Genomic DNA, 25,672 nt, shown 5'->3' on the forward strand with positions numbered 1-25,672 from the left:
TACATTGTTAGATGTTTGGACAGGCCGATTCCATTGGACTCAAAAAGATCAATATCCCTGCTCCACCAAAAATACACCAAGAGGTAAAAAGATGTGGGTTGGCAATAGAAGGGTATAGTTTTAGACATTCTCATAACTGTCCAAAACATGATATAAAAAAAACTCTCCAACCTGTATCTCTTCTCTGTTGCAAAACTACAATGCTCAGCATCCGTATTGTGCAAACAAAGAGACACAGGTTGGAGACCACTGTTCTAAGGTATGTAAAGTAAATACTCATGACTTATAAAAAAAGATTGAAATTGTATTGTTGTAAACCCTTTCAATATTCCTCTTCTTTAACAGTTTGTGTTTCTATCCTTCTGGGCATTGTATTCCTATGACAGACAATTGGTTTACCCTGAAGGTTTGGATAAAGTCATTCCACAATGGCTTAATCATGCTGTGGTAAGTAACAGAAATGCAACACATTCAACACCTTCAACACTAAGGGAAACTCAAGATCTAGTTCAAGATGTAGAATAACTAGGGTTGGATTTATAATGTTGGGTCTTACAATCCTCTTGGTTCTCACCTGACTAATACACATGAAAATATGGTACCAATATAACGTTCTATATGGGTACACAAACTGCACTAATGTATTGGGGTATATTCACATGCAGCAGATTTGTTGCAGAATTTTCTATGACTGTTCCATTCATCTGAATGGGGTTTGTAGAAATCCACGCATATGCCGCAGATACATTCCCATTCAGAAATATAGTAAACATTTTCAGTCACAGAAATTTCTGCAACAAATCTGCTTTAAAGGGTAACTAAACTTTCCAAAAATTTCTGACATGTCATAGTGACATGTCAGACGTTTTGCTCGGCGGGGGTCTAAGACCCCAACTGATTGCTAAAATAAATCGGAAGAAGCGCAAGGGTGAGCGCAGAGCCGCTTAGTTTCTGATTGGCTTTTCTCGGAAATTTGAGAAATTGGTGTACGGGCTCATAGACTTTCTATTGAGCCGGTACACCAATTGCTCAGCTTTACTAGAAAAGCCAATCAGAAACGAAGCACCTCAGCGCTCATTCGAGCAATTCTGCTGCTTCGTTTTAGCGATTGGTGGGGGTCTTAGTGCTCAGACCCCCACTGATCAAAACTAGAAGTTTTTTGAAAGTTTAATTACCCTTTAATTTTTCCTTTGTCCTCACTGGTTCTTTTGTAATTTCATACTTTAGGCCCCATGCACACGAACGTGCTTTTGCGACCGCAATTCCCCCGAAAATCCACGGGAGAATTGCAGCCCCATTCATTCCTATGGGGCCATGCACACGAACGTGGTTTCCACGGTCCATGCATGGCCCCCGATCCCAGGCCACAGAAAGAACGGGCAAGCCTTATTACGGCTGACACTCCGTGGCTGGCCGACCCGAAAATCACGGCCGTGCACATGGCTACGGTCATGTGCATGAGGCCTTAGAATGCATCATTAGGATGCTTTTTCTTATTTTCATTTGTAGAATTCTAATAAATTCTAAATTTTAAAAGGAATGTGTTCTGACTCCTTACATGCTGACGTCCCATACCTGGAAAGTCAGAAAGTAGCAGGATAATCTATCTAATGTAGCCGCCTGTACCCCTAGAAAAGCTTACATGGGGCCCTGCCTTATATGCAAAATAGCCCATTTTTATTTTACATTTTTCATAATTTTTTTAACTACTTATATTTACACTAGTATAGAAAGCCCATTACACGGGTTTGCTAGCAAAAGGAATGATGATAAGTATTTGTAAAAAATATTATAAAAGAATATAAATGTATTTTAAAACCAAATTACCAATTTTAAACCTAAGAAAAATGCGGAAGCGTTTGCTGAATAATAGATTATTCACCCAGGGTAAAGGACATGGACCTCTTTCCGTTTGTTAGCCTATAATGTAGTAGATGTTACCTGCAGTCCTATGTAACGACACAGATAACACAGTGATAACTCTCTGAGTACAGATAATGTAGTAGTGTTAGGCCCTATTCACACTACAGGGATTCTTGGCCGTGTGACGGCCGTTCTTTGAATGGCCGTCTCACGGTCGCAGTAATAACGATAAACCCCAAATTGAGCTATTCACACCACCAATTTTTTGACGGCCCGCTCTCCCGGCCGCACGGCTCCCTTAGTCTACGGGGCCATATAAAGCATGGCTGTCATTTGGGTGTGATGTGAGTGACAGCCGTGCATTCTGACGCTCGCTCACTTTCTTCTCCTCCTCACCGTGCAAAGTGCATGCAAGGAGGAGGAGGGTATTTTGCTGCTCCCTGTAGGAGCTCCCTGAATCAGCCAAAGCTGTTGCCGGGGATTCCGCTCCTGGAGAAGTCCCTGACTTCACTGTCCATATATGGACACAATGACGTCAGGGACTTCTGAAGCGGAATCCCCGGTACTGTGGCGATGACTCCGCTCCAGGATAAGTCCCTGCCTTCACTGTCCATATATGGACAGTGATGTCAGGAACTTCTGTAGCGGAATCCCCGGCGCTGTGGCCGGTGATTCCCATCCAAGAGAAGTCCCTGACTTCACTGTCCATATATGGACAGTGAAGTCAGGGACTTCTCCTGGAGCTGTCCCCTACAGGAAAGTGTGGGGGGGGGGGGGTGGCTATGTACAAGGGTGCTGTGTAGAATTAGCTACAGGGGGGCTGTGTGGCATTACCTACAAGGGGGTTTATGTGGCACTACCTACAAGAGGGTCTGTGTGGCACTACCTACAAGTGGGGCTGTGTGGCACTACCTACAAGGGGTGCTGTGTGGCATTACCTACAGGGGGCTGTGGCAGTATCTACAGAGGGCAGTGTGTGGCATTATCTACAGAGGGCAGTGTGTGGCATTATCTAGAGAGGGCAGGGTGTGGCATTATCTACAGAAGGACGCGTGTGGCAGAAAATGTACAAATTAAAATCATCCATTTTTAAATCAGACATGGAAACGAAACGGATGCAAAACATAATCGACTACGGTATTCATCCTGTCAAAACGACGGAGCCCTTGCACAACGGAGACAAACGGAAACTATTGCACCGGATCTGTCACCATTGAAATCAATGGTGATGGAAACGGAAACCTATGGTTTCAGTTTGTGTCAGTCAGGGCTCCGTTCTGACGGAACGCTCCGACGGAACGTCGGAACGGAGCCCTGACGCAGATGTGAACGAGGCCTTACACAGTGATAACTCTCTGAGTACAGATAATGTATATGTTACCTGCAGTCCTATGTAACACCACAGATAACACACAGTGGTAACTCTTTGAGTACAGATAATGTAGATGTTACCTGCAGTCCTATGTAACACCACAGATAACACAGTGATAATTCTGAGTACAGATAATGTAGTAGATGCACACACAGAAATATATACACATATAGATACATATATAGGCACTTAGACACACAAATACACACACACAAAGACACATATACTGGAACTTACACACACAAACACAGTGACACACAGACAAATAGAGGCACAAACAACAGACAGACTGAGCACTCACATCTCCTTCCTCACAGGCTTCTTGCAGGTTGGGCTGTGGGCGGAGCTAACTGTGTCTCGGAGACCATGTCCTTGCCAAATATATATATATATATACATATGTGATAATTATTTATTTTTATGCTAGCTAAAGATTTTTCGAGTAAAATCCATACACTTATCCAGGTGATAGGTGCTCTTTAGGCCCTGGATGTGAGATTTTACTGTTCCCACTTTCCTTGTATGCGTATTTCCAAAGACTGTGAAAGGGGTTTGCAGCTTAAAATCCATTTGGTAGAAAAGAAGATATAAACACAGTAAAATTAACAAAGAAACATTATGGGTGTACAGATTTTGTGATTCATAATTTCACAAAAGTGCAGATATTGTCATCTGCATTGTGAGAAATGTAGGTTCTTTAACGGAAATAAATGAAACCAGAAGTTACATCTTAATGCACATGTAATTTTAACTTCAATCTCTCTAATTCCTCCTCACTAGATAAACACTGACACAAATCCAGGATTTCAGTTTTAATGGAGAGTTCTTGTGTCTATCTTTTAAATAAATATCTATTACCCAGACAAATGAGAGTGCCTTTTCTACAGCTATATCTCCATATTGTGACATTTAGAAAAATCTATTCAAGTGAATAAGTACTACTGTGCAAATGCTAGATAAAGTACAGTTTTCTAAGGCTGTGAATAATCAGAGAGTGGAAGAGCAAAGATCATTGGGACTTTGTATTTATATACTCATCTATACACTTCAAATAATGGAGCGTTGGCTTTATTGTGCAACATATACAGTACTGTGCACAAATTTTAGGCAGTTGTGTAAAAATGCTGCAAAGTAAGAATGTTCTCAAAAATAGAAGTGTTAGGTTTTGTTTTTTTTATCAATTAACAAAATTCAAAGTGAATGAACAGAAGAGAAATCTAAATCAAATCAATATTTGGTGTGACAGCTCTTTGATTTTAAAACAGCATCAATTCTTCTAGATACAGTTGCAAATAGTTTTTGAAGGGACTCGGCAGGGAGGTTGTTCCAAACATCTTGGAGAACTAACCGTAGATCTTGCCTGGATGTATTCTTCCTCAAATCCTTCTGTCTATTTATGTAATCCCAGACAGACTCTGTGGGGGCCATATCATCACTTTCAGGGCTCCTTGTACTTCTTTACACTGAAGATAGTTCTTGATGACATTGGCTGTATGTTTGGGGTTGTTGTGCTGTTGAAGAATAAATTTGGAGCCAATTGGACGCCTCCCTTATGGTATTGCTTAAGTATCTGCCTATATTTCCCAGCATTAAGGACACAAATAATCCTGACCAAATCCCCAAATCTATTTGCTGAAATGCAGCCCCAAACTTGTAGGGAACCTCCACCATGCTTCACTGTTGCCTGCAGACACTCATTATTGTACCGCTCTTCAGCCCTTCTGTGAACAAACTGCCCTCTGTTACAGCCAAATATTTAAAATTGTGGACTCATTAGTCCAGAGCACCTCCTGCCATTTTTCTGCACCCCAGTTCCTATGTTTTCATGCATAGTTGAGTTGCTTGGTCTTGTTTCCATGTCGAAGGTATTGCTTTTTGGCGGCAATTCTTCCATGAAGACCACTTCTGGTCAGACTTCTCCGAACAGTAGATGTGTGTACCTGGGTCCCACTGGTTTCTGCCAGTTCTGAGCTGATGGCACTGCTGGACATCTTACGATTTTGAAGGGAAACAAGCATGATGTATCTTTGATCTGCTGCACTAAGGTTCCTTGGCTGACCACTGTGTCAACGGTCCTGAAACTGGGAGAGGCCTTGCTGATGCAGTATAACTACCTTGTGTCTTGCTGCTGTGCTCACTCTTTCCATGGTGGACCTGTGACATGAAACTGTCTTCCATAACCTCACGTTTGTAGCAGAATTTGGCTGTTCCTCACCCAGTTTTAAGTCTCCTACACAGCTGTTTTTGTTACAGTTAATGACTGTGTTTCAACCTACATATGAAAATGATGATCATCATCGCCTGTTTGATATAATTGGTTACTCATACACTTGACTATAATCCTACAAAATCCATGACTTTGTGCAAGTTTACTTAGAAGAATTTATGCTGTTTTGAATGCAAAGGTGGTCACACCAAATATTGATTTGATTTAGATTTCTCTTCTGTTTATTTACTTTGTATTTTGTATATTAAAAAAAACTATTAACACTTCTATTTTTGAAAGCATACTTACATTGTAGCATTTTTCCACAACTGCCTAAAACTTTTGCACAGTACTGTACATTTCCATCCGAGCCCTACATAGGAACCTACCGCAAACGTACAGATGTGTCTGCCCTTACCTCTGCTTGAATTTGGTCAAGGCCATCAATTTCTCATGAAACTAATTCAATACAATGTCGCGACATGCTAGCAAAACCCTTGACGGGCTGCAATTCACATCACAACCACTAAGTGGCAACACATGCACACACAGAGAATATACGTCTCGTGACAGAATATCGCAAAATCATGTTTTTTTTCAAAGCTACTCATCTCGCGCCACAAATCTCAGGATATGAGGAAAGGATATGAGGAAAGGTGAGAAATGTTAAAAAAATTGATGAGATATTGCTAGCATATGCCATCAATGTGTTATTGATGGTGGTTTGGCTGATGTGACCACTGGCAATAGCTATAACATAGTGGCAGCTGCACTAGGACAGCTCCACTTGGATTTTTCCAAAGGCTGCATGGTTGACCATTGATTATTATACTCTGTGACATTTTGAGGATATTAACTACAACACTTTCAAATGTCAAAAATGCATATATGGTATTTAAAATTCGGACAGTTACTATTTCGAATCTAATGACTATGGGCTCATGTGCACAACTGTTTTTTGGGCCCTGCTCTACCTCAGTACCTCTGGAGTTATGCAGAGGTTTTTTTTCTGTTGGATTCTGTTTCAATTTGACAGAATTGTTTTTTTACTGTAATGTTCCGTATATACCTATATCTATATTCAATATATATACAGTGCATTCGGAATGTATTCAGACCCTTTTAGAATTTCAGAAATGTATGCATATTTATTAAAAATAAATGTTTATACATCTTGATTGGAGTCCACCTGTGGTAAATTAATTTGATTGGACATGATTTGGAAAGACACACCCCTGTCTATATAAGGTCTCAAGCCAAGCTGTGAGGAGGAAAGAACTGCCTGTATAGCCCAGAGGATTGTGTGGAGGAATAGATATGGAGAAGCGTACTAACAAAATTCTGCCACACTGAAAGTTCCCAATAGCACAGCAGCCTCCATAATTCTTAAATGTAAGAAGTTTGGAACAACCAGGACTATTCCGAGAGCTGGCCACCCCACCAAACGAAGTAATCGGGGGAGAAGAGGCTTGGTAATAGAGGTGACCAATAACCCAATGGTCACTCTGGCTGAGCTCCAAAGGTCCTGTTTGCAGATGGGAGAAACTTCCAGAAGGTCAACTATCACTGCAGCACTCTACCAATCTGGGCAGGGCGGCCAGAAAGAAGCCACGAAGGACCGCCTGGTGTTTTCACAAAAACACCTAAAGGACTCTCAGACTGAGAAACAAGATTCTGTGGTCTGATGAAACCAAGATTGAACATTTTTTACCTCAATTCTAAGCATCATGTCTGGAGGAAACTAGGCACTGCTCATCACCTGCCCAATACCATCCCTACAGTGAAGTATGGTGGTGGCAGCATCAGGCTGTGGGGATGTTTTTCAGCGGCTGGGACAGGAAGACTGGTCAGGGTTGAGGGAAAGATGAGTGGGGCTAAGTACAAAGATATTCTTTTTTTATTTTAAAGGTAACTTTATTAAGACCTCATATCAAACCGCGGTACAAAATGGGGAAGTATAAAAGTAAACGTCCTGAAAAATGTCTGAAAAATAGGTAGCAGAACGCCTACAAACATCTGCCCATTGATTTCAATGGGAAATATGGTGTTCTGTTCCGATGGGGCGTTTTTTACGTGGCCTTTTTTCAAAATGGCCGTGTAAAAAACGCCTGCGAAAAAGTAGTGCATGTAACTTCTTGAGCCATTTTTGGAGACATTTTTCATTGACTCTATAGAAAAACAGCTCCAAAAACGTACGTAAAAAACGCGAGTTGCTAAAAAATGGCTTAAAGTCAGGAGCTGTTTTCCCTTGAAAACAGCTCCGTATTTTCTGACGTTTTTAATTTTGTGTGTGCACATACCCTAAGAATATAATAAAAAAATAAAAACTGAACAAACAGCCTTTCCTCATCAGAAGAAAATGTAAGAAAAAAATTTGGTGAGGACCAGTCAATAGCAGCAGTTAATAGAGGAACGGGGGACCGTAGAGAGACGTCAGCCAGTTCCAGAACCAAGCAATCTGAGCAATAGCAAACTATAAGCTAGTATGAGGGTTGGCTTTCTAAGAGTTCCACGCTTTCAGAAATTTGTCAGGGCACCCATGTGCTTCATTCATAGAATTAACCAGAGTGATCCATGCTGACAACGTAGGAAACTTTGGATGTTTCCAATTCAGGAGTATAGTTATAACGGTTCTCACTGGTTTGTTTGTGGATCCTCTGTGTCGTCTGGGAGATGGTGCTTGTTAACCTAGGGCAACGCTTGGCACAGCAGGTTTAGAGGCAGTCAAATGAATAGGCCAGAAGTCAGGACAGGCAGCAGACGTCATAACGGGTATGGATAGCAATAGGTCAAGGCAGGCGGCAGGCAAGGATAGTACAAGTTCAGGCAGATGTCACAACGGGAAATCCAGCCAAAGGCAGAAGGCAAGGTAACAGGGAAACTGGGTACAGGGAAGCTCACAGGGATAACTTGGTTGAACAAACAAGGATCTGAGGGGGGAAGATCCTTAGATAGGAAGTCTTAGGATTTTGGCACGCGCTGGCCCTTTAAAAAGGGAAGAGTCAGCGCACGCGCGCCCTCTAGTGGCTGCAGCCGCATATCGTGGATGGCGGCCATGGAGGGAGGTGAGAGATGCAGTTACCTGACGACGCTCAGAGCCTGCAGAGTGTCCGGATCGGGCGAGTGGAGCTCCGGACAAAAATTAGGGAATGGAGGATACAGGAACCGGAGCAGAGGCCGCAGAAGCAGCAGGGAAAGGCGCGGGAGCCGTTACAATAGTGTTTTTAGTATAGAAAAATAGGAGTGTCATGAGAGACATTCTGGGCTCAAGTATACGAGGGAGTCCTACTTTAAGTCCAAGAAATTCTAATACCTCATCCCAGAAAGTATTTATAATCGGACAATCCCAGCATGTGTAGGAAGGAGCCCTCAGCTCTGTGGCACCGTGGACAGACAAGAGTAGGTATACGTCCCATTCTAAATAATTTGGAAGAGGTGTAATAAATTTGGTGGAAAAATTTCAATTGTATAAGTTGGTCCTTTGTAGATATTAAGGGACCTGTTAAAACAGATAGCATTTCCTTATGATCGTCTGGAGAGTTTTTAAAAAGATACTGTTAACAACTGCCTATAAAGTGTGGACAATGGTTTAGACAATGTCTCCTATGTCACCCAATCCTCCACCGGGGATGTACATAGCCTGATATTATATCCTGCAAACTGCGACCAGAGGGCATGTCTAAGCTGGAAATAGCGGAACCTGAGATGAGTCGGGATCTGGTGTTTGGACCCAAGTTTGTGCAAAAGTAGCTATTTTATCATCCTCTACTACATCCTCTAAGGTAAATATACCCAGGGTAGCCCACTCACTAGGGTTAGGGAGACCCCTCAACTGCGGCAGAAGTGGGTTATACCAGAGTGGCGTTCTAGGTGACCAGGACACCTCTTCTGAGTCAAAGAGCAATGAAGATCTTTGCCAGACCTTCAGAGTAGTTTTCACTGGGGTTGTGAGTTTGTGTCCTGGAGGGGAGGCCTGTCTATTTATAGCGTTTACCAGACACAGAGATATTCTTAATGAAAACCAGATCCATAGTGCTCTGGACCTCACACTGGGCCGAATGTTCACCTTCCAACAAGACAATGACCCTAAGCACACAGCCAAGACAACACAGGAGTGGCTTAGGGACAATTCTGTGAATGTCCTTGAGTGGCCCAGCCAGAGCCCTGACATGAACCCTATCGAACATCTCTGAAGAGACCTGAAAATGGCAGTCCACCGAGGGTCCCCATCCAACATGACAGAGCTTTAGAGTAGCTGCAGAGCAGAATGGCAGAAAATCCCCAAATCCACGTGTGCAAACTTTGTGGCATCATACCTAAGAAGACTGGAGGCTGTTATCGCTGCCAATGGTTCTTCAATTAAGTAGTGAGTACTGGGTCTGAATACTTATGTCAATGCAATATTTAAATTTTTCCTTTTCAATAAATTAGCAGAGATTACTAACATTCTTTTTTCACTTTGTTATTATAAGGTATTATGGGGTATATATATATATATATATATATATATATGGTCAAATTATGTTCAATAGTGGATAAACCCTTTAAATTAATTAAAAGTAAAGTGAGGAGAAACATATATGTGTTCTATTCTAGGTTAATAGGTCTTTCAGGAAAATTCAGGACCTGGAACACCATATATGTTCTGCTATTCTTGGCCAGATCATAATAAGTGGTGTAATATACAGTAGCTGGGGATTTTCTGACTGTTTAATCACATTTCTTTCTTGTTTGCTGGTGTTAGGGCTCATGCACAAATCAGTTATTTTCTTCAGTGTGCTATCTGTTCTTTAATGGATAGTACACTGACTCATTTATTTCTATGGGGCCATGCACACATCCGTTTTTGTTTTTTTTGCTGATTCGTGTGCCCAGGGGCGTAGATAAAGGCTGATGGGTCCCGATGCAAAAGTTCTTCTTGGTCCCCCCCAAACTTCTTCTCATGGTCGACAGCCCGCAGTTTTCAGCTGCATCGCTGGGTCTCCTAAGTGACCCAACAATGCAGCACTAGCTGCCAGGGGCGTCACTAAGGTCAGGGGAAATAGCCCCAATACATATACCCCCCCCAAAAAAAAAGTGTATATGTATACAGTGGCCCAGCAGACCCTATCACACATGATTGGATTGGATACAGTGACTCAACAGAACGGATCACACATGATAGGATTAGATATAGGACCCAGATCGCTTGCATTGCGGCTCCAGCACTGGACCCAGGGAATGTAAGAATAATAGTTGTTTTGCTTTTTTATGTGTTACTTATTTTTGTGTGTTTGTGGTTTTTTACAGGTTCGGTTGTTGGACTACTTTGGATTCGAGGTCGGCATTTTTTTTATTCTCAATAAAATTGTTAACGAAAGTCTTGTGGGGCTTTTTTATTTCAATAAAATATCATAAAATAAGTCCTTGTATTATTTGAAACTTTATTACTACCGGCTTAGTAATGGCCGCTGGCTGATTGACAGGGAAAAGGCTAGTGCTAATCCCCATTATTACACCGCTACCTACCGCCACCAGGGGTACTTGGAAGAGCCATGTGTGATCCAGTACCTGACCATCTTTAGTGATGGTCGGGCACAGGGGTGGCTGCAGGCTGGTATTATCAGGCTGGGAAAGGCCAGAAACAGTGGCCCTTCCCACCCTAGTAATGCTAGCCTGCTCCTGCTTTGTTGTATCTGGCTGGTTATGAAAAATGGGGGAACCCCACATAGTTTCTTCCAATAATTATTGTTATTATTATTATTTTTTTGAATGACGTGGGGCCTAGCATTACCAGGGTGGGAAGGACCACTGTGTTTAGTCTGTCCCAGCCTGATAATACCAGCCTGCGGCCGCCCCTGTGCCCGGCCATCGCTGCTGATGGTCGGGTACTGGATTGTACCCGACTCTTCCCAGCACGCATCCCTGGTGGCGGTGGGAACCAGGTTATTAATGGGAGTTAGTGTTAGCCTCTGCACCAGCTGACACTAAGCCCCGTCTCAGTAACGGACACTGTAAATCAGCCAGCGGCCATTACTAAGGTGGTAGTAATAAAGTTTAAAAAAAATACAGAGACATAGAAAAAAATATTTTATTGAAATAAAAAAACAAAACAAGGCCCTTGTTAACCATTTTATTAATAATAAAAAAGCCGTCATCTAAGTAGTCCTTGAATCCGACATAGTCCAACGTCCAAACCTGTAAAAAAAAACACAAACACGAAAAAAAAATCATTAGGCCGGATTCACACGAGCGTGTTCAGTCCGTTATATACGGTCCGCAGGTCGGTCGCATTTCCCGGACTGAGCACACTGCAGGGAGCTGGGCTCCTAGCATCATCGTTATCTTTGATGCTAGGAGTCCCTGCCTTTCTACGGAACTACTGTCCCGTACTGAACACATGCGGCCGACCTGCAGACCGTATATCACGGACTGAACACGCTCGTGTGAATCCAGCCTTAGTAACACATGGTAGGCTTAGATACAGGGCCAATGTGTGATACTGTCTGTTGGACCCTGTATCTAAGCCTACCACAAGGTAGGCTTAGATATAGGATCCAGCAGACAGTAATCGTATACAGTATTAGATTACTGTCTGTTGGAGGCTTGTATCTAAGCCTATCATGTGGTAGGCTAGGATACAGGATCACACATGTGCCATGTGTCTAAGCCTACCATGTGGTTGGTTTAGATACAGGGGCCAGCAGACAGGATCAAACCATGTGTGATTCTGTCTGCTGGGCCCTGTAGTTAAGCCCATGGCCGGCCTAAAGCTACGTGCGACAGGGCGTCGCCCGCCACGCTGTTAGGGGGGCGCCAGCGGGTGAATATGCCCCGCATGTCCCTCCTCGTCTTACTTCCTGAGTGATGATCAGGCGTGATGACATCACTCAGGACGCAAGACAGGGAGGAGACTATCTTACCATGTGTTCCTGCTCTGGCATGAACCGCTATTTCCTCAGGGCTCAGCTCCTGCAGCCTCAGTGGGCACAGTGCACTGTAAGAATCCCAGCAGGTCAGTCAGACTGTGGGCTTTGGTTGTATGGGGGCACTGATGGGGGTCCAAAAATGGCAAATGGGCAGAGCATTCAGTGCCATCTTGGTGCCCATTTGCCACTTTTTGCCCCTTTAGTGTATTGTTCATTGCCCCTTCGATGCCCATTTGTCATTTATTGCCTATTTATTGTTCTGTGACAAAGGGTGCTAAAGGGGCAGTAAATGGCAAATATGCATCAAGGAGGCACTGAACGACACTGGTAATAAATGGCAGATGGGCACATTATTCAGTTGCTCCATAGTGCACATTTACCATTTGTTGCCTTTTTTAGACCCTGTACACATTCTGTTGAAGCAGTAGAGGAGAAGTTAAAATAAAAAAGAACTTATACTTACCTCTCTCTTCCCAGACGTTCCTGCGCTGGGGGCTCCTGTCACCTCTGTTCACTGTTTGTATACAGGGCAGCTGCAGCCGTGATGTACTGTCGACGTGATGCCACCACTGCAGCCGATCTGTATACAAACAGAGAACAGAGCTGACGGGAGCCCCCAACTCAGGAACGTCTGGAAAGAGAGAGGTAAGTATGGGCTGCTTTCTTATTTTAACCCTTTCAGGACTGAAACATTTTTTGCTTTTTCATTTTCGTTTTTCACTACCCGCATTCCTAGAGCCATAACTTTTTTTTATTTTTCCGTCAATAGGGTTGTGTTAGGGCTTATTTTTTGCGGCATGAGTTGCAGTTTCTATTGGCACCATTTAAAGTACCATATAATGTACTGGGAAACTGAAAAAAATTCTTCGTGGGCTGAAATTGGAAAAAACTGTGATTCCTCCATAGTTCTTAGGGTTTAGATTTTACGGCTTTCATCTTGCAGTAAAAACGACAACTTAACTTTATTCTGCGGCTCAGAATGATTACGGTGATACCAAATTTATATAGTTTTTTTTATATTTTACTACTTTTACAAAGAAAACTATGTGTTAAAAAAAAAAAAAGTTTTGTTTTACCACAATTGGAGAGACATAACTTTTTTTATATTTTTGTCTAAGCTGTGTGAGGGCTTATTTTTTGTGGGACGAGCTGTAGCTTTTATTGGTACAATATTTTGGTACATGTAACTTTATGATAATTTTTTGTTAAATTTGTTTTTTAGAGCTAATGTGAACAAAAATCAGCGGTTTTGACTTTTTTTTTACGGCCTTCACTGTGAGTTAAATAAGAAGTAATAAAAAGTACCAACATTGCCCACGTGGACAAGTTTTAATATCTTTTTCTGTTATACAAAAGATAGCCTTTGAGAAAACGGAGTAAGGGCCAGTTCACACGTTGCGTAAATACTGCAGATTTTCCGCAACGGAATTAGTTGCAGAAAATCTGCAGCAAATACAGTAGCAGCAAAGTGGATGATATAAAACAAATCTCATCCACACGCTGCGTAAATACTGACCGTAAAAAACTGACCTGCGGTGCAGAGTTTTATTCCGCAGAATGTCAATTGTATTTGCGTAAACGCGCCTTATTTGTTGCGGGTTTTCTCCATTGTATTCAATGGGGAGGTAAATTCCGCAACAAAAAGCAGTTGTTGCATTTTTTGCGGCGGGTTCGCAGCGATCTCGCTGCAAAAAACACAACTCAGAAAACAAACAATATATTATACTTACCTAGGAATCTGTGTTTCATCCTCCTGGGCTGACGCTTCATCTCATGTGACTGCTGCAGCCAATCACAGGCTGTAGCGGCGGTCACATGGATGAAACGTCATCCCAGGAGGCCGGCCTGGATGATGTCAGAGAGCCGGTCTCCTGGGATGACGCTTCATCCCATGTGACCGCTGCTGCCGCGGTCTCCTGGGATGAGAGGTCATCCCAGGAGGCCGGCCTGCAAGCAGGCTCGCTAAGTGCTGCAGTTTTTCGCAGCGGACATTCCAGGCGAGAAACTGGCCCACAGTTTGGTGCGGTTTTTCACCCGAAATTCCCTGCGGCGCACAGGGCAGATACAATGCATTCTTTTACGCAGCGTATCTGCCCCGTGTGAACTCAGCCTAAAGGCAATTTCACATTACATCCTCCCCATCCATGTAATGTATGCACTAGCAAAGCTCCCATAACGTATGGTAAACAGTCCCATACACCAGTCCCATACACCTGATTGAGGTTAAGAAAGCCTCAGTTCGGGTGGGACTGCGCTATTTTATTTAGTGGCGTCCAGTAAAAAATAATTATACTGCACGTTTTTGAGTCCATTTAATGTATGCGCCAGGAGCTTTTCCGCCGCATATGATAAATGGACAGACAGGACGTAATGTGAAAACAGCCTTAACAAAACGTAGGCCCTGTTCACACTGTGCTAAAAACAACAATGTGTAAACGTGTTAAAAACACTAGTGATTTTGTAAAGTTTCTTTTAAACGACAGGCGCTTTTGACGCGTATTCATCGCGTTTTTTGCCCGACTTCAGCGTGTTTTTTTGCCGTTCAATCAAAACTCCCATTGACTATAGAAAATAAGCGCGTTTTTGGTGCATTTTCAGCACGTTTAAGTGCCAAAGAATTGATCTGACGCTTCTTTTTTTATACGCGACACATTTTTAAACAAAATGTGTCTTATGCACTAACGACGCGCTATACCATGATGTCAATTGGACGCTTAAACCAAGCATTTTTTATGCGTTTTTCGCACAAACAAAAGCACCAAATGCCCACAATACATAACAATGATAAATGGAGTGGGGGGCACCAAAGTGCAATTCCGCACAGGCTACCCTGTAGCCTAAGGCCGGCCCTGGCTAAGCCTACCACATGGTAGTCTTAAAGGGGTTGTCCAGTCCCTAAAAATTGATCCTATCCTCAGTATAGGTCATCAATAGCTGATGGGTCAAGATCCGACTTCCGGGACCCCCGCCAATAAGTTATTTTGAAGGGGGTGCAGCGCTCATACAAGCGCTGCTCCTCCTTCATCTCCCTTACTTGCTCACACTGTGAATCGCCGCCACCTTCCGTGTCGACGATTCACAGTGTGAGCAAGTGACTGGAATAAAGGGGAAGTAGCACTTGTATGAGCGCCGCGGCCCCTTCAAAACAGCTGATTTGCGGGGGTCCCGGGAGTCGGACCCCGACTTATCAGCTCCAGCAGACAGTAATATTAAACTTACCCTCCTCTTAGGCCGCAGTGGAGGTCCTGACTCCATCCAGCGTCGGGATGTTGTGCGAGGCACACGGCGTCGTGATGTCATGCGCTGTGCACAGCGTCGTGACGTCATGCGCGGCGCACAGCGTTGTGACGTCATGATGCTCTGAACGAGAAGGGTAAGTGTATTGTCAGTAAATGTGTAGTTTATTACATAGGCCCTAATTACTATAGTAACTTTTTATAGACGTGGCTTCGGGGCCCGGTCCCAATTTTGACCGCTGCTACTGCTATAGTTACGCCACTGCGTGTGCCTGATCCGCAAAACTCAGAGAAGGTCCTATTCCTGTCAGTCTTGCCAATTTTATTCAATGGTCTGTTAAAAAAACGGATTGCACATGGAAGCAATCCGTGTGCGGTCTGTGTTTTGCGGCCATATAAAAGGTCATGGATGTGTGCATGAGGCCTTAGGTCTCAATTCATGAATGAAAAATTAAAAAATAAAATGTATGTGTGTTATACATGCATGTATGTGTTTCTCTTCTTTATGACACTTTTTAATATAAAACATAAAAAAAAGACATACTAAAGGGAACAACAAAATAAAGAACAAAATAGTTTAAACGTCCATATTGTTGCTGCTAGGTATATTATTTGGTGTAAAACCCATGGCTTGTCATATTACTCCACATAGGGACATGCACATATGTCCAGTCCCACAGTGTCTATTGCCTCAGGCAGAGTACAAACATGCCACAGAGAAACTGATGACAGAACTGATCCTACAGCTTCCTTTGGGGACAGTTTTATGTCTGGTGGCATCAGTTGTAACACCGAACGTCTCCCTGAGCCAGATAGAGAAACATTGCATGCAACATTTCTCAGTCCAGCTATGGATGCTAGACGGGTGCACAATTTTTCTATCAGTTGTTTCTTAGGCAATGAAAAACTGGCCGGACACAACTGATATATGTGAACACATCCATAGTTTTACTTTTTCTACTTTAGCTATACTATATCACCTTGCATATTTATATAACTAATATAACTCAAATCTATTATTATATAAATGGACATTTTAGTGTTCGTATGCTGTCCATTTTATTGATTTCAATATTCTTAGGTGTAATATTTATATTAGTAGTTTGCATATATCAGCTTCTCTACAAGTCATTGGTCATAACTGAATATATTAATATAAATAAGGCCCCTTTTACACATATTTAGAGGCGTCAGAAACAGGGTCGGTGTCAGCACTCGGCGAACACGGGCAAGTGCCAAGGCCCACTACACTTGGGGGGCCCACTCAGCCGCCGGCTGCTGACGCTGTCGTCGTCACGGCATCACTGTCCATATATGGACAGTGATGTAAAGAGGAGAGAAGGCATCCCAGGCAGAGCGCTATCGGCTCTGCTCCGGGACTCCGTCTCTGGGGAAGCCCCTGACATCACTGTCCATATATGGAAAGTGTTGTCAGGAGTAGTGCAGTGTCATAGGCAGAATGCTAGTAGCGCTCTGCCGGAGACATTGGCTCTGGGGTTGCCCCTGACATTACTATCTGTGATCCGTATATGGACAGTGATGTCAGGGGCTACCCCAGAGCCGGAGTACCCGAGCAGAGCCCTTACTAGCACTCTGCCAGGGACTTCAGCTCTGCTCCGGACATTACTATCCATATATGGACAGTGATGTCAGGAGCAGAGCAGGAGTCCCAGGTAGAGTGCTAGTAGTGCTCTGCCTGGGACTATCGCTCTGGGGTTGCCCCTGACAACGCTGTCCATATATGGACAGTGACATCAGGGGCTTCTCCTGAAGCGAAAGCCCCAGCCAGAGCGTCGGCAATGCTCTGGCTGGGTATTCCACTCCTAAAGGGAACCCCAAAGGCGCTACCTACAGGGAGGGGGCTGTGTGGCACTACCAGGGGGTGACTGTGTGGCACTACCAGGGAGGGGGACTGTGTGGCACTACCAGGGGCATGGCTGTGTGGCACTACCAGGGAGGGGTGCTGTGTGGCACTACCTGGGAGGAAGGTGTTGTTTGGCACTACCTGAGAGGGGGGCTGTGTGGCACTACCTGGGAGGTGGGGGCTTTGTGGCACTACCTGGGAGGTGGGGGCTGTGTGGCACTATGATGGAGGTAGGGGCTGTGTGGCACTACCTGGGAGGGGTGGCTGTGTGGCACTTCCTGGGAAGGGAGGGGCTGTGTAGCACTACCAGGAAGTGGAGATGTGTGGCACTACCAGGAAGGGGATCTGTGTGGCACTACCTGATTGGGGGGGCTTTGTGGCACTATCTACAGAAGGAAGTAAATTTATGAGGGTACAAACTGGGGGCCTATCTTCTAAATGGTGGCATAAACAGGGCCTAACATCTATATGGGGGCACAAAGTGAAGTTTTCTGCCATTTTACTGCTGCTGTGAGTTCCCCTGCAAAGGGGCCTACTAAGTCTGTGTCGCCCAAGGGCCCACATAAATCTGGAGCCGGCCCTGGTCAGAAAGGTATGTGGATAGCAAAACAAAGTTTCCAAATGTGTACAGTGACATACCTGTAGATTTATATGGACCAAAATTATGCCAGAAACAAGAGGTAAACGTCTCCACTTTTTTTCACAGTGGATGTCAATTGCAGACTTTTCAGTGTAAAGCATTCCTAGCGTATGTCATCAGACTCTGTAACGAATTCAAATGGCCTCTCCCAAGATTATAAAAGTAACTGTGTAACTGATGTGGGTATGCTGATATATCAGTGACCCTAATATACACAATTCTACTCAGTGTCATTTTATTTGTCCCATTGGTGTCAATCTATTGTTAACTATGTATGTCACTGTTCAGTCACTGGGCTTAGCTCTGTTGTGTCTTGAAGTTAATTTGTGTTTGGGGCACTGTGGAAAACTATTTCTCTGCTTTCCAAGAATTCCTAGGAGGCACTGCAATTGATAGATCAAAAAAGGTGACACCATTGCATGAACACTGCGGCTGTAATGGCCTCTGCTTCCCGCCTTTACCTTACCTGTTCCCAGCGTCCTGATCCACGCCACTTCTCTGCTCCCTGCTCGGCGCCTGGTGGCCGCTCATGCCTTTGACGCTATGTACTGGGTCCTATTTTTCACCCAGTATCCCTGGGTATATGAGTCCATGTTAAATTCTTGTTTTTTGCCAGAGAAATTTGGTTTTATCTAGTGTTCCTAAGTGTTCGTAGCATACCTCTGCTATTTCGTTTTTGAATTTCAGTGTATTGACCTCAGCTTGTATCTTCGACCATCCTAGTCTGATGCCTGCTCTGACCTTTTGCTACGTTACCCATGATGAACCTCTGCCGCCTGTCTTGACCATTTGCTACGTTACCTGTGACTAACCTCTGCCGGCTGTCTTGACCACTTGCTACACCTGACCATGCTTTTAGACATTACACCTGTTATGTTGGCCATCACCAAGGGAGACTACCCTGGGGGTAGCGGCCTGGGGTTGCCCTGCAAAGAAATCCAGATCCCTATACAGGGGTTAAAGGGTGAAGACCAGGGGTCCCCCTTAGAATCTGCTCCCCAGTTTAGCCCCACATCAAATTCCTTGGTGACAAGGTGGGTTCACACTGCCCTCTCCTAGCCCCGTGACAGAAAATCCCACGGGTTCCATGACAGTAGTATCCTTTACTGTTTTACTGACCTTTGGGCTACCTAATAAATAATATTTGCAAGTGCTGAGCTTGCTGAGGGTGCCTGAATGAGTTCAGAAGACTCAGGGTAAGTCCACACGGTGCGTCGTTGACGCGGTTTTATTTAGTTTGAAAACCGCATGCGGTCAACTGCATGCGTTTTTTTTGTCTCTGTAATGTTGTAGTTCTGTTGCGTTTTTAAAGGAAATAATTGATGGACATCGTTTTCACTGGTGTTGAAGTTTGTTAGGTGCTTCTTGTATATAGTTCATTACAATGCATTGCAAAAACGCAAGCAGTTCAGCAACAACTTTGGCAGCGCGGTCATTAACTGCATGCAGTCGGATGTTATGAAGATGCAGTTAACTGCACAAAAAAACACATTGTAATATAATAGCAGCAGTCTGTCCATAACAATAATTTCACCATTGACTTCTATTGAAAAATGACTTGCTGCAGTTTAAAAACGCAACATAAACGCACCATGACCGCACCGTGTGGCCTTACCCTAACTAGCGACAGGATTGGTAAACTTATGTATAACAGGTGGTCACGCTGGTGTGCACATTGCTGACTTTGCGTAAAAAAAATATTTTAAGTCGAAATTTAAAAGTAGATCAGAAAATAGCATTACTCATCACTATATAGTATTAAATAGGCAACAAAGTATCAATTCATCTGATGCAATATAAATATGAGCTTGTTTGTTTTTCAGCACACAGCTGTGTTTCCTATTGCAGTCTTAGAAATGGTAACCTCTCCACATCGCTATCCTCCAAAGAGAAAGGGACTCATCCTCTTGGGGATTTGTTCAATATCATACGTAAGCTGGTAAGTAAACAGGAACAGCTTGTGGGTATAAAAGTGAAGATATGATACTATCTGTGCAGGTTTTCAGCAACATTTCATTTATATCTTTATATTGATATCTAATTCTTGCAGTGAGCTATGGCATAGACACAGATTTGCTCTGCAGAGTTGGTGTCGTTTTTCTATATCACGCACCTGTTACAGAATGAAGCTTTACATTCTCAGCACATGCTTACATAATTCATGGTGTAAATTTAGCTTTGTATACCCTAACTGACAATATTAAGCTTATTCAAAGCTATGTGACCTATACAGATGCTAATCATCTACAACTTCTAAAGGGCAACATGTAAGGATGTACCCTACAGAATATAATACAAACAATGTTACTGAGTCACCAAATATTTCCTCCATTGTGCTATGTTGTCTGTCTTTCTTGCTTGAGTGTTACATCTTGGTCCACTTTATAAACAGCTCTCCCTTGTATCGCCAGTTTAGCAAGTTTTCTTGACTTTGGAAGCTGTTGCATTGTGAGTTTATGAATTCATGACATTTATTAAAAGAAAAAAGACAGAAATAATAATAAAAAAACTTCATAAGAGAATCCTGGATATTGTAACAGGTGGTGTGTTCCATATTTATCAAAGAATCTGCCAACTAAACATAATACACTCTGGAATTTTATCTTTCATGAGGTCATATTCACATGCATTGTGGCAGATTTACTAATAATGGCGAGTGGTAAACCAGTTATTACATTAGTGTAGTGTACACTATATTCCTCGAGATGGCATACACCTTGTTAACTACCTTTCACTACCATGGAACCTTTCACTAAACCATACATGTGAAGCGGAGTGCACCATGTTATAGGTGCTGCTGCACAGACCCTGGGGCACTTTAAACTACTTGTCTAGCCTCCTCTGTTTTTGAGATAGCGGTGCCGTTATATTTGTCACCCGATATGTAAATTATGTACTATCAGTGGGCGTTTCGTTTCATGGAAAGGGAAGGGGGGTTATACTTAGTGCTCTGACACTGTCCAATCATATACGAACAGTGTCAGAGCTGCTTATGCTGCGTGATCTCTCTCGCGAGATCACACATTCTTGTCAACACTGTCTGATATGAGCTGGAGAGGGAAGGTACGCGCATGCTCACAGCTCCGCTGCTACGGAACAGAAGAGGAGAACAAGAATACATTCACATTCTTCTTCTCCTCTTCTGTTCCGTGGCGGATGCAGCTGTGGTGTCGGAGCTGTGCGTGCGCACGTGTGCTCACCTCCTCTCTCTTCAGCTCTTGTCAGACACTATCCAAGCAGCTACGGAAAGTGTCAGATCGGCTTGTGCTGTGTGATCTTTCTCCCGAGATCACACAGTCTTGTCATCACTGTCTGACAGCCAACATGGAACAGAACAGAAAAAGAATGTGAATTCTTCTTCTCCTCTTTTGTTCCATAGCGGTGGCGGAGCTCTGCGCGTGCATGCGCGCACGCTCTCCTCTCTCCAGGTCTTGTCAGAGAGTGATGACAAGACTGTGTGAGCTCGCAAGAGAGATCACACAGCAGAAGCCGCTCTTGCACTGTACGTGGCTGATTGGAAAGTGTCAGAGCGCTAAGTATCACGCCCTCCCCTGCCCTTTCCATGAAAAGAAATGCCCCACTGACAGTACAGGGGCTAATTTACAAATCGAGAGCCAAAAATAACGGCATCGATATCGCAAAAACGGAGGAGGCTAGGCGAGTAGCTTAAAGTGCCCCAGGGTCTGTGCAGCAGCGCCTATAACATGGTGCACTCAGCTGCACATGTATGGAATAGTGTAGGTTCTCTTTAAGGAATATGGTGCAGACGTAAAACAACACCAGGTCTGATCAGGGTTTATTTTTTGACACACTTTTCTCCATGAGTCGCATGGAGCGCAAATAAATTGTTGGTAGACATTAGATTTCTTCTGCTTGTGGCCAATTCTCATTGTGGTGTACATATGTGTATTTGTAACATCCGTGGTCGCTGACCACAAACTCCTTTCATCCAGTCGACGCCCTTCTCTCCAGAGATGTCTGCATATACGGCCGTCCTGTTCCACAGTGACCACCAGGGTGCGTTCGCGAGCTCAGTCCAGACTCAAGAAGCCAGAGCGCATGCATGTGGGAGATTTAGATGATTGCTCCCCGAAGCACCCTGGGCTATTAGAAGGTCTCAGCCCCTTCCTCCCATTCCTGAGCATTGTTGTCGTATCCTGTTTGTCTTGCAAATGGTCCCCTAGTGTTCCCTGATCCTGTATCCTGTATCCTTTATCCTGATCTAGTGACGTGTAGAGCTGTTGCTGTGCTGTGCTGTATACCACGCCTGTCCTGCTACTCCATGCCTGACGTCTACCTGCTGCCTAGTCCCAGCCAAGCCTGCCTTGCTACTGTCCGAGCTGCCACAGGTACCCTATATGAACTATAGACTCCGACCTGCGCCTGTTGGCCAGCTGCCATACCGCCAAGGTGGTATGGCGTTGTAGGTCCACGAACTCTACGTGGCAGTATGCTCAGGCCATGGACCTCGCTGGTCGATCCAAGACCATGACGACGTCGCAAGAGATGCGGACGGATATGCTAGACCTCCGGTCTCGACAGGACCAACTCCTTCAGGCCTTAAACATTCTCGCACGTCGGCAGGAGGCACAAGCTGCCGTTCCTCCTACTACACCTCCTGGTAGTACTGTACCTCAGACTACACCTCCTGGCATTGTTGATCCTCGTTTTTCTTTGCCACTTCCTGACCGCTATGATGGAGACGCAAGTACCTGTCATGGATTTTTGAACCAGTGACAGATCCACTTCAGCCTTTATTCAAGGTCATATTCATCTGATGGAGCAAGGGTCGCTTTCATCATCTCTCTTCTTACTGGCAAGGTCCATGCATGGGCGAACCCTATCTGGGAGAGGCAAGGACCAGAGACTCGTGACTTCCAGGGGTTCCACGGGACATTTCGCACAGTGTTTGAGGAGCCTGGACGAGTCTCCTCTGCTGCGGCTTCCTTGATGAACCTACGCCAAGGAGACATCTCTCTGGGCGAGTACGCCATCCACTTCCGCATACTGGCGGGACAACTGTTGTGGAACAATGAGGTCCTGGTGGCTACATTCTGGCATGGACTGTCTCCTAAGATTAAAGACGAAACTTTCTGCTCGAGACCTGCCGTCTACCCTGGATGAACTCATCCTCCTGGCTACCCGGATTGATAGAAGGCTCAGAGAACGGCTCCCAGAGGTTCGTCGGGAGGGAGGCCTTCCTAGTCTGGCCCCTACCTTGCAGCAACCCCTGCCGTCCTCAGATGCCGATCCCCCTCAGGAGTCTGTGAGGATGGACCAATGTAAGCTATCTACCCAGGAGAGACAACGCAGACGCACTTCGGGACTCTGTCTTTATTGCGGCCTCGGAGGCCATCTTGTGCGTCTGTGTCCCCAAAAGCCCCAAAGCCTAGGGTTGGTAGGAGAGACAACCTTGGGTAAAGAAGGACTCCCGACTAAGTTGTCCATACCCGTGACCATAGTGTCCGGTGAGAGAATATATCAGGTCTCTGCGTATCTGGACTCTGGATCGACTGCTAATTTCGTTTGTAGAGACCTGGTGGAGCTTCTCCAATTACCTACTACCCCTCTGGAGAGACCGCTGTTGGTTGTATCAGTAAATGGACTACCTCTGCCAGACCTAGTTATAGCTGTGACCAAGCCTCTTAGGCTCCAAGTAGGGGCTCTCCACTCCGAACTTCTACCGTTCTATGTCCTGTCCAAGGCCGTTAACCCTGTGCTGCTGGGTCTGCCTTGGCTCCGACTACATGCCCCAGTCCTGGACTGGAACTCTGGAGAGGTTCTCCAGTGGAACCCGAGTGTCACAGCCGATGCCTGGTGCAGATTTGTTCGGTCCAGCCTTCTCTGCATCGATTATTGGCAGGATTGCCTGGTTATTATGTTACATTTTCGGACGTCTTCAGCAAAAGGGAGGCGGAGACACTGCCCCCACACCTGGCGTATGACTGTACTATCCAGCTGATCCCTGGTGCATCCCTTCCCCGTGGTAGGATATAGCTTCTCTCCTTGCCAGAGACTCTATCCATGTCCACCTATGTTAAGGAGAGCTTGGAGAGGGGCTTCATATGGAAGTCTTCCTCGTCATGAAAAAGGATGGCTCCCTGCATCCTGAATTATTTGATCGTATACGTGATGCCATATTTTTTTCCAAACTAGACCTGCGTGGGGCTTATAATCTAATCCGGATTCCCCAGGGTGACGAATGGAAGACTGCATTTAACACCTGTGATGGACACTATGAGTATCTAGTAATGCCCTTCGGCCTGTGTAATGCTCCCGCGGTCTTCCAGGAGTTTGTTAATGACATTTTCTGTGACCTCCTCTATGTTTGTGTTGTGGTCTATCTTGAACACATCTTGATTGTTTCTCCAGATCCTGTGACTCATGAGAGACATGTCTGTCAATTTTTGCTGCGGTTAAGAGAGAATCGTCTGTACGCTAAGTTGGAGAAGTGCGTGTTTGAAAAGGCTGCTCTGCCCTTCCTTTTGCTACATTGTCTCGAATAGAGGTCTCAAGGTGGATCCTGAAAAGGTAAAGTCCGTTCTGCAATGGTCACGCCCTCAAGGCTTGAGGGCCATGCAGCGCTTTCTGGGATTCAACAATTTTTACAGACAGTTTATTCCGAACTTCTCCTCACTGACTTCTCCTATCTCTGACCTCACTAAGAAGGGCATGAATGCCAAGGTGTGGACTCCTGAGGCAGAGTCTGCATTCAGTAGCCTGAAGAATGCCTTCACGTCAGCTTCTATCCTCCATCATCCCGGCATTTCTCTACAGTTCTCGCTGGAGGTGGACGCATTCTCTGTCGGTGCTGGTGCACTCCTGTTCCAGAGAGGTTCCTAGGGCAAGGCTATGGTATGTGGATATTTCTCTAAGCTCTTCTTTTCCGCAGAATGCAACTACTCGATTGGGGATCGGGAGTTACTGGCCATCAAGTTGGCCCTGGAGGATTGGAGACATCTACTAGAGGGTGCAGCTCATCCCATCCTGATTTTTACGGACCACAAGAACCTCACCTATCTCCAGACGGCCCAATGGCTGAATCCTCGTCAGGCCAGGTGGTCGCTGTTCTTTACCAGGTTCCAGTTTGAGCTCCATTATCGCCCAGCCGACAAGAATGTGAGGGCCGATACCTTGTCCAGGTCTTTCGAGACAGAGGTCAGCATGGAGATGCTACAGAACATTATTGATCCGTCTTGCATTGTCTCTGTCAATCCCCTGCAAGTTGGGGACATTCCTCCAGGGAGGACTTTTGTGCGCCTGGCTGACCGAGGGAGAATCCTCCGCTGGGGACACTCCTCTACACTGGCAGGTCATGCGGGGACCCATAATACCCGAGATCTGATTGCCCATCATTTCTGGTGGCCCACGCTGCCCAAGGACATTTTGGACTTTGTTTCCTCCTGCTCAGTGTGTGCAGCGAACAAGGTCGCTCACTCCAGACCTGCTGGCCTGCTCCAGCCATTGCCAGTGCCTGATGCTCCCTGGCAGCTTATAGCTATGGACTTTATTACTGACCTGCCTCTCTCTGCTGAATGCAGTGCTGTCTGTGTGGTGGTGGATCGATTTTCGAAGATGGCCCA

At 44.8% G+C, this 25,672-nt stretch overlaps 1 protein-coding gene across 2 annotated transcripts in view; it reads left to right on the forward strand.

Moving 5' to 3' along the window:
- ADTRP (androgen dependent TFPI regulating protein) overlaps window positions 1-25,672 on the forward strand; it is a 57,252-nt gene that overhangs the window by 9,523 nt on the left and 22,057 nt on the right. For both annotated transcript variants that reach the window (XM_075828425.1, XM_075828427.1), the window contains exons 3-4: window positions 346-447; window positions 19,913-20,028. In XM_075828425.1, the coding sequence (XP_075684540.1) occupies window positions 346-447; window positions 19,913-20,028 (218 nt within the window). The remainder of the gene's footprint in view (window positions 1-345; window positions 448-19,912; window positions 20,029-25,672) is intronic.

This window comes from Rhinoderma darwinii, chromosome 5 (assembly GCF_050947455.1).
Source record: "Rhinoderma darwinii isolate aRhiDar2 chromosome 5, aRhiDar2.hap1, whole genome shotgun sequence".
NCBI lineage: Eukaryota > Metazoa > Chordata > Amphibia > Anura > Rhinodermatidae > Rhinoderma > Rhinoderma darwinii.